A 13,418-nucleotide genomic window follows, 5' to 3' on the forward strand; every position below is an offset into this window, starting at 1 on the left:
AAGTGAGGATATTTATACTCAGAGCTGCCTTCTGGAAGTTGGAAGAAGTGGCAAGCAGAGGATGTGGGGAAGGGAAGTGACAATCACTTCCTTTTGGAAAGAGCTGGGCTTGTTTCAAGTGATACTTGGTTAAAGGATCTGACCCTTGGGCGATCCAGCAGCTCAAGTGTCAGCCTCACTAGCATGATGTTCCCTAGCATCAAATATGCCAGAGCGATGTTCTGGCTCCTCTCTTTCTCTCTCTCTCTCTCTCTCTCTCTCTCATTTGCTCTCGGGACTCCAAAGCAACCCACCCCCACTGCCACTCCCTTCCCACAGCCCTTTGCCTTGGATAACCAAGTACTGCAATCTGCATGACTTAAAGTAACCTAAATGTATTATGACCTTCTGTTCTAGAGGTAGAAGTCTGAATAGGTCTCACTGGGATGAAGTCTAAGTATTGGTATATTCTTTTTGGAGCTTCTAGGGGAGGAATCTGTTTCCCTACCTTTCTCAGTTTCTAGAAGCTGCCTTAATGGCCTTTTCCTTTCATCTTCCAAACCAACAGTAGCATAGCTACAGCCTCAGGTTCTAATGTCACATCTTATTCAGTTTTAAGTACTGTGGTTTGCATGTTAACCACTCACTGAGCTCATCCAATGAGAAATTATCAGGTCCTCTGTTGTCAACAAAAGTGTCAGAATGTGGTCAGTGGAATCAGGAAAGTCTACTAACAAGGGCAAAAAAAAAAACTAAAGCAGAGTATTTTTTATTGACTTTACCTCCCCCCGCCATGAGAGAAATATGATGACCCACAAACCCACTCTGTGACCCTTCCAGTCATTCTAAAGTGAATGTTGTGTTGTGGAAATTCTATTTGCTCAAAGAAATGTATCTTACTAACCATAAAACAAGGTTCAAATTCATGATCAGCCTTCAAGGAAAGCTAGTATGCCCAGTGGTTTCTCTCTCGTGTGTCCCTCCACCTACCCTCAAGACTTCTAAATTCAGAGAAAGCAAACAAAAGTAACATTGTGAAGAGTTTTGTGTTTATGAGTGGGAGTGTTGGGGTCCTGGGGGGTATGTTCCCCAGCCCTCTGGGTTAAATAACCTATACAACATTAGGTCAGCAAAGGGGGAAAAAATCCCATTCTTTTTATTTTTTCCTATCACTTTATTGGAGCGTTAATACTTTATAGTTCATGCATGGGTTTGATTTCTCACTTCCTGTGAGAGGTGTTTGCACCACTCTCACCCCAGCCTACGTCATTTCCACCATCACACACCAGGGCCTCAAAGCACCTCTTTCCCTCATTCTCTCCCCCAGAGTCCTTTGCTTTGGTGTGATACACCAAACCAGTCCAAATTTCACTTTGTGTTTTCCCTTCCTGTCCTTGTTTCTTAAGTTCCACCTCTAGATGAGGTCATCTCATGAACACCCCATTCTTAGTAAGAGTGATATGCACAGAGGAGGCTGCAGTGAGGTGACAGCAAGGGAGGATATTTATACTCAGAGGTGCCTTCTGGGAGTTGGAAGAAGTGGTAGGCAGAGGGGGTGGGGAAGAGAAGTGACAATCACTTCCTTTTGGAAAGAGCTGGGCTTTTTTTGTCAAGTGATACTTGGGCAGAGTGAGGCACAAAACTGGCGGTGGGTGTGGAAGTTACCCTGTAATCTTGTAAACCACTGTTAATCACAAATAAAAAAAGTTACTTGAAAAAAATTAATAAAGTGATGTTCACTTTAACAAGCGGGAGATAATGACTTAGTCTAGAGAGTCTAGGCCAGCTTTGGGCCTGTGTTTTTGTTTTGTTTTTTTTTTTCTTAAAATTATCTGTGTACTGAAGAGTTCCTTTTTTTGTTTTTTAAAGATTTTATTTATTAATGAGAAAGATAGGAGGAGAGAGAGAGAGAACCAGACACATGATGCCATGGGGCACATGATGCCAGGGATTGAACTCAGGGCCTCCTGCAGGAAAGAACTCTGCTTTATCCACTGAGCCATCTCCCAGACCACTGAAGAGTTGCTTCTTAAAGAAGCCAGCTTTGTGAAACTTCCTGAGGTTTGCTTACAGCACCTCTAAGAGTTCGTGGCTGATGTGATCTGAGCTGCTCTTTAAGTAGTTGCATGTCCTCTTTTTAAATGACACATGGGTCCCCTTGTATTATCACGGTATATTGTGTTTTCTCGTCCATTTCTTTAACACAGAGAATGATTTTTTTTTTTTTGCCAGCTAAAGTTAAAATTAAATGTTGGCGGTCACATCTAAAACAGACAAATCTTAGGGTTGGCTGTCTTGAGTCTCTAGAAACTCCTCTCTGGGGAGTTAAATGTGACATCACATTTAACATGACAGTTATTCTCCCAGTTGAACTATTCCCACCCACACACCCAAAACTACCCACTAGCTCTGTTACGAGGAGACCTCCTGATGCCCAAATCAAAATGGGGCATTTGCATACCTTCCTACAGAAACCACTAATCTGAAGCTAATCTGAGTCCTATTAGGGACTACCATAAAACTGACAACCATATTAATTAATCAAATGAAAATAGGGATTTATTGCCTTACATTAAAAGCAGTGAAAAAAAAAACACTCAAAAAGAAATGTCCAGGGGTCGGGCGGTGGCGCAGTGGGTTAAGCGCACGTGGCGCAAAGCGCAGGGACCGGCATAAGGATCCCGGTTCGAGCCCCTGGATCCCCACCTGCAGGGGAGTCGCTTCACAGGTGGTGGAGCAGGTCTGCAGGTGTCTATCTTTCTCTCCCCCTCTCTGTCTTCCCCTCCTTTCTCCACTTCTCTCTGTCCTATCCAACAACGAACAACATCAATAATGGCAATAATAATAACCACAACGAGGCTACAACAACAAGGGCAACAAAAGGGGGAAAAAATGGCCTCCAGGAGTGGTGGATTCATGGTGTAGGCACCAAGCCCAGCAATAATCCTGGAAGGAAAAAAAAAAAAAAAAGAAAGAAAGAAAGGAAGAAAAAAAAAAAAAAGAAATGTCCATGGATCACTCAAACACTAATTAGAAGAGATATATGCACCCCTATGTTTATAGCTGCATTATTCACAATAGCCCCAGTGAAAGCAGCCTAGATGCCCATCAACAGATGACTAGCTAAGGAAGCTATGGAATACTACTCAAAAAAAGGTGATATCAAAAAATAGTACTCAAAAAAGATGGTATCATGTTCTTTGGGACAAAATGGATGGAACTGGAGGTGATTGTGCTTAGCAAATGCTCACATGTCATCTATTAGTTCCAACTGCATCTTCCCCTTCAGTCCTTCCTCTGTGCTGCTGCTTTTGCTTCTTCCTCTTCTTAGTTCCTAGTCTCCTAGAATATGTGACCCAGCGTCAAAGGTCAGATTCCAGGTCCTCTACTGTCCAGTCATTTGTTGCATATCATGTTCTGCCTTTGCAGAGCTCTTTCCTTTTATTAGTACCAGGAATTCTGGGACATGTAGTTTTTCTTTTTTTTTCTTTTAATTTCTTTATTGGGGGATTAATAGCTGACAGTTGACAGTAAAATACAATAGTCTGTACATGCATAAAATTCCCCAGTTTTCCACATAACAATACAACCCCCACTAGGCGCTCCTCAGCCATCATGTCCCAGGACCTGAACCCTTCCCTGAACCTTTCTTTCATTCTTCCATTCCCCCCACCTTCCTTTCTCCCTTTCTTTCCATCAGAACACTGCTAAGCTATAGCTTATGGTGGTCCAGAGGTTTCAACCTGGGACTTTGAAGCTTCAGGTATGAGAGGCTTTTGCATAATCACTAAGCTATCCCCTCTACCACACCTTAATTCTTCTTTTTAAATTTTTTATTTATAAAAAGGAAACATTGACAAAACCGTAGGATAAGAGGGGTACAGCTTTGCACAGTTTCCACCACCAGAACTCTGTATCCCATCCCCTCCCCTGATAGCTTTCCTATTCTTTATCCCTCTGGGAGTATGGACCCAAGGTCATTGTGGGATGCAGAAGGTTGAAAGTCTGGCTTCTGTAATTGCTTCCCCGATGAACATGGGCATTGACAGGTCAATCCATTCTCCCAGCCTGTCTCTCTCTTTCCCTAGTGGAGAAGGGCTCTGGGGAAGCAGAGCTCCAGGACACATTGGTGGGGTTGTCTGTCCAGGGAAGTCTGGTCAGCATCATGCTAGCATCTGGAACCTGGTGGTTGACAGGAGAGTTAACATACAAAGCCAAACAAATTATTGAGCAATCATGAACCTAAAGGCTGGAATAGTGCAGATGAAGAGTTGGAGGGGAGAGGGTCTCTGTTTTGTAGGTAGCTAGTAGACATATTTTAGTTAAATTCCAAAGGGCCTGTGGCTATACTAGTCTGCTTTTTTTTTTTTCTTCTTCTTTTTCTTTTTGCCACTGAGCCTGAAATCTGATATGCCAGTGGATCCAAGTTATTGTCTGGGGAGATGATGTCATGGCTTGGAAAAGGACCAGAAAGCTGGATCAGGGAAGAGAGTAGCTCTCTAATATGGGAAAGGGGTATAAATATTGTTGACTGTAAACCCCATTGATTTGATGTGATCTGGGGCTCATAATTAGCTTAGGAGCCTATGTGACCTCTGCATCCCTGTAGATCTGAGCTCACATTGTAGTCATGAGTAGGAACATTCCATGCTGCCCCAATACTGACCCATCTTCCTCAGGTGTAGCATAGAGTATTGACCTGAATTCTTTAGAATCCTGAAGCAAAGATAACAGCCCAGAAGTGACCATTATCAGCTTGAGAGCAATTGTGTCTTGGTAGCCAACTAACTCCATGACTCTGATGAAGTTGTAACTGTTTCCATCATGGGACACGTTCATGTGTTTCTAGATTCAACATCTGAGTTAAATCATTCAGTAGTTGTCTTTCTCTTCTTATTTCACTTATTTGAACAGTCACCCCCAGTTCTACCCATTTTGTCCCAAAGAACATGCTATGATTTTTCCTTTGACTATAGAGTACTATCCCATGGAGTATATATCCCATAACTTCTTTAGCCAGTCACCTGTTGACAGGCACTGAGGCTGCTTCCACTCTTTGGCTATTGTGGATAATGCCATTATGAATATGGGTGCATACACCCCTCTGAATTAGTGTTTTCCTCTTATTTAATTTTAATATTATTTTATTATTTTATTAGCTAAAGACAGAAAGAAATTGAGAGGGTAAGGTGAGATAGAGAGGAACAGAGAAAAAGAAACAATACTTCACTGCTTGTGAAACTTTTCCCCCTGCAGATAGGGGCCAGGGGCTTGAACCCTTGCATATGGGGACATGTGCACTCAACCAGACACACCACCTCCTGGCCCCTCAAATTAGTGTTTTCATGCCCTTTGGGTAAATACTCAAAGTGGTACTGTTGGATAATATGACAGTTACTTTTTTTTTTTTAGCAGTCTCTCTTTTTAAAAAATATTTATTCCCTTTTTTTGCCCTTGTTGTAGTTATTGATGTCTTCATTGTTGGATAGGACAGAGAGAAATGGAGAGAGGAGGGGAAGTCAGAGAGGGGGGGAGAGATAGACACCTGAAGACCTGCTTCACAGCTTGTGAAGGGACTCCCCTGCAGGGGGTGAGCGGATGGGGGAGTGTGGGGGGGTGTGGGGGGGCTCAAACTGGGATCCTTACCACGGGTCCTTGCGCTTTATGCCACGTGTGCTTAACCCGCTGCGCTACTGCCTGACTCCCTACTTTTTTTTTTTTTATCATTTTTTTTATTTAAGGACTCTCCATTCAGTTTTCCAGAAGGGCTGCACCAGTTTGCAATTCCACCAGTAGAATAATAAAATTCCTTTTCCCCAAATACTCAGCAACACCTGTTATTTCCTATTTTGTCGGTGTGGGCCATTCACACAGGTGTGAGGTAGAATCTCACTGCAGTTTTAGTTTATACTAATGACACTTTCTACAGATGAGTTGTGAGCCAGGGGCACAGCTTTGAAGCTTTGAATTTCCCTTTGCTCTCTGGTTGCCTTCTGATCACATCTTTCTTTTACAGAAAGAAATTCCATATTGGAAAACAAGAGGAGAGCAGCGCATTGCATTATGTGAGTGAAAATAAGAAGCGGGGGGGGGGGGGGGACCTACCATTGACTGAGTTACTACTGTGTGCAGATGGACCTTTTTACACCTACTTCTTAAAGCCCAAAAAGACAATTACTCTTCTCCAGGAGGCGTGTTGGTGGCACACCCGGTTAAGTGCACATAGTACTAAGCACAAGGACCCACACAGGATCAGGGTTGGAGGCCCCCCTCCCCTGCAGGGGTGTCATTTCACAAGCGGTGAAGCAGGTCAGCAGGTGTCTTTCTCTCTCTCCCTATCTCCCTTCTCTCAATTTCTCTGTCCTATCCAATACAATGGAAAAAAAAATGGATACCAGGAGCAGTGGATTTGTATTACGGGCACCAAGCCTCAGCGATAACGCCAAAGGCAAACAAACAAACAAACAAAAATTACTCTTCTCTACTGTTCTTGATGGGGAAGGATAACGTTACAAGGAAACTGAGGCAGAGCGAATTTCCCAGACTCAGTCCCTGGCACCACCACAGGCCACAACTGAGTACCAGTGTAGTCCCTCTCTTTCTCTCTTTCTTTTTCTTTTTGTTCTTTTTGTTCTTCTTTTTTTCCTTTTGCTTCCAGGGTTATTGCTAGGGTTCAGTGCCTGCACTACAAATCCACTGCTCCTGGAGACTATTTTTTCCCTGTTGTTGTTATTATCATTATTGCCATTGCTGTCCTTGTTGGATAGGGCAGAGAGAAATGGAGAGAGGAGGCGAAGACAGAGAGGGGGAAAGAAAGATAGACACCTGCAGACCTGCTTCACTGCCTGTGAAGCGACTCCCCTGGAGATGGGGAGCTGGGGGCTCGAACCAGTATCCTAACTCCCGTCCTTGCGCTTTATGCCACCTGTGCTTAACCTACTGTGCTACAGCCCAACCCCCCTTTCTCTCTTTTTCTTACATCCCTTTTCCTCTCTCTCTCTCTGTTTCTCCCTCATTCATGTAAGTAAATAAGTAAACAAAGAAATCCTAATTTTTTTACAAAGAAGATAAAATGGTTGTTTAGCAACTATACTTGGCATCTGCATATATGCTATTTTTTTTTCTTTCATGAAGCCCTTTGAGGAGAAGTGATTGTTCTCAGTAACTGATGGAGAAACTGAGGCACAAAGGAGCTGAATGACTATGTTTGGTGGCAGAGCGAGGATTTAAACTCAGATCTGTTTGATCTTAATTCTTGAGCAAGTCCCACAGTGGCCACTGCCACCTCACCTTTGGCTGCACAAAAGCAGGGCTGGGCAAGGTTCAGGGGGTGAGGCCAGTGGTTCAAACTGGCATGTCTAACACATGAGAGGCATAAGGGCACATGTGGGGGGGACAGGTGAGTCCTGCACTTGGCTCTCAGGAGAGATGGCATAGACCCAGAACCCCACCCACATCTGTCTTTTATTATTGTTGTTGTTTTCTCCAGGGTTATCTCTGGGACTTGGTGTGGCACTATGAATCCACTGTTGCTGGTGGCCATTTTTCCCCCTCTATTGGCTAGAACAGAGAAAAATTGAGGGGAGAGGAGGAGATAGAGAGGGAGAAAGACTGGGGCTGGGTGGTGGTGCATCTGGTTGAGCACACACATTACAGTGTGCAAGGACCCAGGTATGAGCCACAGGCCCTCACCTGCAGGGGGAAAGCTTTGTGAATGGTGAAGGAGGGCAGCAGATGTCTCTCAGTCTCTCTCCCTCTCTATCTCCCCCTTCCCTTTTAACTTCTGACTATCCCTATCCAATAAATAAATAAAAATAATTTTAAAAATTTAAAAAGAAACTTATATTTAAAAAAAGATGGAGGGAGGGCCATCTGGTTGAGTGCACATGTTACAATGCACAAGGACCCGGGTTTGAGTCCCTGGTCCCCACCTGCAGGGGGAAAGCTTCATGAGTGGTGAAGCAGGGCTACAGGTGTCTCTCTGTCTCTCTCCCTGTCTAGCTCCCCCTCTCCTCTCAATTTCTCTCTGTCTCTGTCCAATAATATATCAATAAAAAAAAGGAGAGAGGGAGAAAGACAGACACCTGCAGACCTGCTTCACCACTTGTGAAGCTTCCCCCTGCAGGTGAGGAGTCAGGGGCTTGAACCAGGATACTTGATGGGCCTTTGCGCCTAGTACTAAGTGCGTTTAACAGGGTGCACCACCACCTGATTTATTATCATTATTATTATTATTATTAACCAGAACATTGCTCAGCTCTGGCTTATGGTGATGCCAGGGACTAAACCCAGGACCTTGAAACCTCAGTCATAATAGTCTTGCACAACCATTGTGCTATCTCTCTGGTCCCATGCCTCTATTTTTAACATGTAAGTGGAGCACTGGGAGATGACTGGGGGACTCTCAGCTCACCACCTCTGCATTATTACTACCCCCCACCACACACAGGAAGTGATCAACGTGTCTCCTGGGTATAGCCTCATGCGAAGCAAGGAGCAAATTACTGTCACCTTGGGAGATGAGATGTTTGGCAGAAGAAAGGAACCAGATCCAGAGCTCATGAAAAAACTCCAAATTCCCAGGTAATGTTCTATAGGATCAGCTCCCTAGAGCTGTCCCTACCTCAAACTGACACCCAAAATGAGCACCCAGTCCACAAGGTGCCTGCTGTGAGGCCACCTCATCTCTCACACCCTTGCCTACTCCTGTCTCCTGCTGCCTCTTTGCTACGGTCCGGTCCGTCAAGTTGGGATGAAGGGCCAGTTAGGCAGCTGGTCTGGAGAAAGGCCAGGCAGAGTGAGTGTGATTCCCTGAAAAGCAGGGTGACTGTTTCTGCAGAGGAGACAGTTAGCAAGCAGCTTGAATTTGAAACGTCAAGTCAAGTTTTCCGGGGGCCTGAGTATGTATCTCTTTTACCTCTAAGTGCATGAGTCTCTGTGAAGTTTGAAGACACTGTGATGTTCACACCTCTGGAGGTTTGGCCTGGAGAACTGTGGGGTGGCTCCCTCCTTGTGGAGCACACTCCCCTCTAATATTCCAGCCCACTCACTCTCCACCGCCCCCCCCCCCATGCCAGGTAAAAGGAGTCCCAGGGTTCTTTTCATCCTGCCCTCTAAGTCTCTTATCCACACTTCTCTTTCTCCCTCTGTTACTTCTGACCAGCACAATGAGTCTTCAGTGCAAAGCTCTCATGTGAGCTTTTTTTTTCTTAGTTTGCCACCAGAGCTATTGCTCGTGGCTTGGCATCTGCATAACAAATCAACAGCTCCCAGCAGCCACATTTCCCCCTCTCTTCCTTCCTTTCTTCCACTCTTCCATTCATTCTTTTTTCCTTTTTTGATAGAGACACAGAGAAGTTGAGAGTGAAGGGGGAGATAGAAAGGGAGAGACACCTGCAGCCCTGCTTCACCACTTATAAAGCTTCCCTCCCCACCACAGGTGGGGACTGAGGGTTTGAACCTTTGTGTGTGGTCTTTCTTGGGCTTTAAGATTCTTTCTCGGGGTTGGAGAGATAGCTCACTAGAGAGTGCTTGTGTCTTACCATGTGTGCAGCCCCAGTTCAAGCCCCAAGACAGCATGAGAGCTGCCATGGCACTAGGAAAGCACTGCTATGGTGGTCTCTCTCATTCTCTCTCTCTCTCTCTCAAAAAAAAAAAAAAAAAAAAAAAAAAAAGAAAGAAAGTAAAGGAAGGAAGGAAGGAAGGAAGAAGTCCATGAACATTAGACTTGTGCATGTTTGAGGACCCGGATCAATATATATATTCCCCCCCAAAAAAACAGAAATCTAAAAGATTTCCCCACCACCAACAGAAACACACACACACCCTCTCCATTTTTCTTCTTCCTCTTATTTTCTCCTTCCTCTTTCTCTTCTTCTTCTCCTTCTTCTTCTCCTTCTCCTTCTCCTTCTCCTTCTCCATCTTCTTCCCCTTCTCCTCTTCCTCCTCCTCCTCTTTCTCTCCCTCTTCTCCTCCTTTTTTTTGGTTCTTTTTTCAGTGTTTAGAAAGCACACTAAACTATCTGTCATGGCTTCATCTGGAAGGGCTTTAGACTGGAGATAAGACTGAAGCACACAGACACCCACTGTTCAGTGAGGCAGTGCTGTACAGTACCCCAGCCCAGAGGCGTCAGACTTTAGTCTTTGTCTTCTCCTATAGTAGGAAAGATCAGCCCTTGAGTTTTATATTTTGTTTTTCCCTGCTCATCCATTACCTTCTGCACACACAGTCCAGTGAACATTCCCAGCCATCTCTAGGACTCAAACAAAATCTGTCACCAGGTATGGCTAATAAAATTTGAAACTTGTGTTTGTTTTGGTCTCTGGAAATCATTGACTGTTCCTTACACTGATGATGATACTGAAGAGACGGGAGTTCTCGCTCATTGCACTTTCTCATTCCTTTTCTTCTTTCTCGTGCCTTGACCGTTTCCCTACTAGATGCTCTTTTCTTACCCCATGGCATGAAAGACCTCTCTCTGCTGCACTGCTCACTGCACTGCATTGCCCGCCACCCTGTCCACTCCAGCTCAACCAAACAGAGCTGAAGACTCTTACCAGCAGTGCAGAGGCACCAGCACGGAAAACCATCATGTATTCTGAAAGTCACTTTCTCCATCTCAGCTCGGGCATATTCCTTATCTGTGAGGCATTGTCAGCACCAATACTGTTCCCTCACCATCTCATTTCCTAATCCTCTAAGCTTGTCTCCTCCTCCCCTCCACCTTACTGTCATTACTGAATCAAGGTCAAACCCTAATACAATGGTAGCCTGCTAGACTTGCAAACATGAATGAGATCCAGGGTTAGGCCACCTGCATAGCACATGCCGGAGTCATGCTCTGGTGCTCTAATCCACTAATAAATATTTTAAAGGCAGGGGTCAGGTGGTGGCACATCTGGAAGAGTGTACAGGTGACCATGTGCAAAGGCCCAGGTTCAAGTCCCCAGTCCCCACCTACCAGGAGGGGATGTTTCATGAGTGGCAGACCAGTACTGCAAGTATCTCTCTTTCTGTCTATCTTTCCCTCTCTATATATATTTCTCTGTCTCTCAGCCTCTATCAAAGAAAAAAGAAATTGGGGGGCCAGGCAGTGGCACACCTGGTTAAACGCACACATTACAGTGCTCTAGGATCCAGGTTCAAGCCCCTGGGGTTGAAAGCTTTCCACTGCAGGGGAAAGCTTCATGAGTGGTGAAGCAGGGTTCAGGTGTCTCTCTGTTTCTTTTGCTTCTGTATCTTCCCTTCCCCTATCAATTTCTCTCTGTCTCTATATAACAATAAATAAAAATATTAAGAAAGAAGGAAGAGAAAGAAAGAAAGGAAGGAAGGGAAAAAGAAAGAAAGAAGTTGGCCACTGGAAGCAGTTGAATCATGCAATCAGAATAGACCTGTTGCAAAAAAAAAAAAAAAATCAAGTCTTGAGGCCAGACATTGGCACACCTGGTTAAGCACACACACTACAGTGTGCAAGGATCTAGGTTTGAGGCCCCAGGGGGTCCCCACCTATAGGGAGGAAGTTTTGCGAGTGATGAAGCTGGGCTGCAGGTGTCTCTCTGTATCCCCCTCCCTTCTCAATTTCTCTCTATCGCTATGCAGTAATAAAGTAAATATTTTTAAAAGTGAGTCATAATAACATTTCTGATATCTTCCTTTTTCCCATCTAGATAACAGAGCGTCAACCTTCCCCTGATATTCCCAGGTAGCTTATCCTAAAGGGACATGTCTGTAGTCTTCATCCTAGCCTGCATTCTAAGCTCTGTGGTGATGGAAGGGCTACTTCTTCCACAGGACTGATATCATTGCTGATCTAGAAGACCAGATCTCAGAGCTGACAGCGATAATAGAACAGATGAACAGAGACCACCAGTCTGCCCAGAAATTGGTGAGTGATTCCTACATTAGCTAGCCCCTCTGTGGACAGCAGAAAGACTGGTGTTTCCAGCCCCAGTGTTTGCTATATCCTTGGCAAGATGGCAAGTACTTGACTTGTGAGAGGACTGCTATTAGGACAAGACTGTGCTCACCCAGTAGTAGTTCTGACTCCTTCCAGACTCCAGCAAGAATTCTAGTCCTTCCTCAAGGCCTAACTCAACTCGTGCGAGTTCTCCAGGTGCCTCTGGTATGTTCTCTGCTGTACTCTTCACACTAGGGGACACCCCCATTTTACCTACAGAAGGTTCAAGTGGTTGCTAAGGTTCTTGTTAATGGCACCACACGGACCAGTGTTTAAAGTGCTGTTAGAAAACTGCTTAGAAGCTTCCAAGTCCACTTCCTGTTGCTGTTGAAACTGCCCACCGCCACACTTGAGAATCAGCTGGTATCATTCATGTGCTTTGCTCTCTGGGGATTGGGGGAGCACCTCCTTCAGGTTTTACTTATTTATTCATTTTTTTAATTTCCTTGCCTCTGAGGTTGTTGCTGGAGCTTGGCACCTGCATAGTGACTAACTGCTCCCGTTGGTTACTTTTTTTAGTACTTATTTATTTATTCCCTTTTGTTGCCCTTGTAGTTTATTGTTGTAATTATTATTGTTGTTGTTGTTGGATAGGACAGAGAGAAATGGAGAGAGGAGGGGAAGACAGAAAGGGGGAGAGAAAGATAGACACCTGAAGACCTGCTTCACTGCCTATGAAGCAGCCCCCTGCAGGTGGGGAGCCAGGGGCTTGAACTTGGACCCTTAAACCGGTCCTTGCGCATTGTGCCATGTGTGCTTAACCGCTGTTCTACTGCCCAGCCTTCTTTACCATTTATTTTATCACTTTATCTTCTTCCCCTCCTCAGGCAGATGTGCCTAGTAGCCTAGACTGGAAATAATAAGCCAGAGTGATGCTCAGAAGTTCCCCAACACACACACACACACACACACACACACACACACACACACATTATGCCTCATGTGCCTGTTGCTACTGAAATCCAACTGTGGATACTGGCTTGCTAGCAGACTCATGAGTAGTCTTGTGACTCAAGCAGAGACCTCACTTACTATTGATTCACCATCTCGTTTGCCCAAAAGCCCTGCCAAGTCTATAGTGTCTTCTACAGAAAGAAAATCTACACTCAGGAAGCTATCTAATTTATTTAATGTCATTCACTTCACCTATGGTGGGTTATTAGGGCAAAATGCACATCTTAAAAACAAAACTTATGATCTTTATATATTGGGTAGAGATAGCCAGAAGTTGAGAGGAAGGGGAATGATAGAGAGGGAGAGAGGCGAAGACACACCTGCGGACTTGCTTCACCACTTGTGAGGCATTCACTTTGCACGTGGGGGCTGGAGATTTGAACCCAGTTCTTTGCACATTGTAACACGTGCGCTCAACCAGGTGCGCCACCACCCAGTCCCCAGAAATTCCAGCCACATAAATCTTTTTATTTATTTATTTTATTTAGAGACAGAAATTGAGAGGGGAGAGGGAGAGAAAGAGGAGAAG

The 13,418-nt window shown here is 44.7% G+C and overlaps 1 protein-coding gene across 3 annotated transcripts in view; it reads left to right on the plus strand.

Annotated features, from left to right (window-relative positions):
- The window catches only part of FLACC1 (flagellum associated containing coiled-coil domains 1), a 49,116-nt gene that overhangs the window by 15,303 nt on the left and 20,395 nt on the right, over window positions 1-13,418 (plus strand). For all 3 annotated transcript variants that reach the window (XM_060193427.1, XM_007520521.2, XM_060193428.1), the window contains exons 4-6: window positions 5,996-6,044; window positions 8,429-8,562; window positions 11,770-11,863. In XM_060193427.1, coding sequence (XP_060049410.1) covers window positions 5,996-6,044; window positions 8,429-8,562; window positions 11,770-11,863 — 277 coding nt within the window. The remainder of the gene's footprint in view (window positions 1-5,995; window positions 6,045-8,428; window positions 8,563-11,769; window positions 11,864-13,418) is intronic.

The sequence above is a fragment of the Erinaceus europaeus genome, chromosome 7, assembly GCF_950295315.1.
Source record: "Erinaceus europaeus chromosome 7, mEriEur2.1, whole genome shotgun sequence".
In the NCBI taxonomy this organism is placed as follows: Eukaryota; Metazoa; Chordata; class Mammalia; order Eulipotyphla; family Erinaceidae; genus Erinaceus; species Erinaceus europaeus.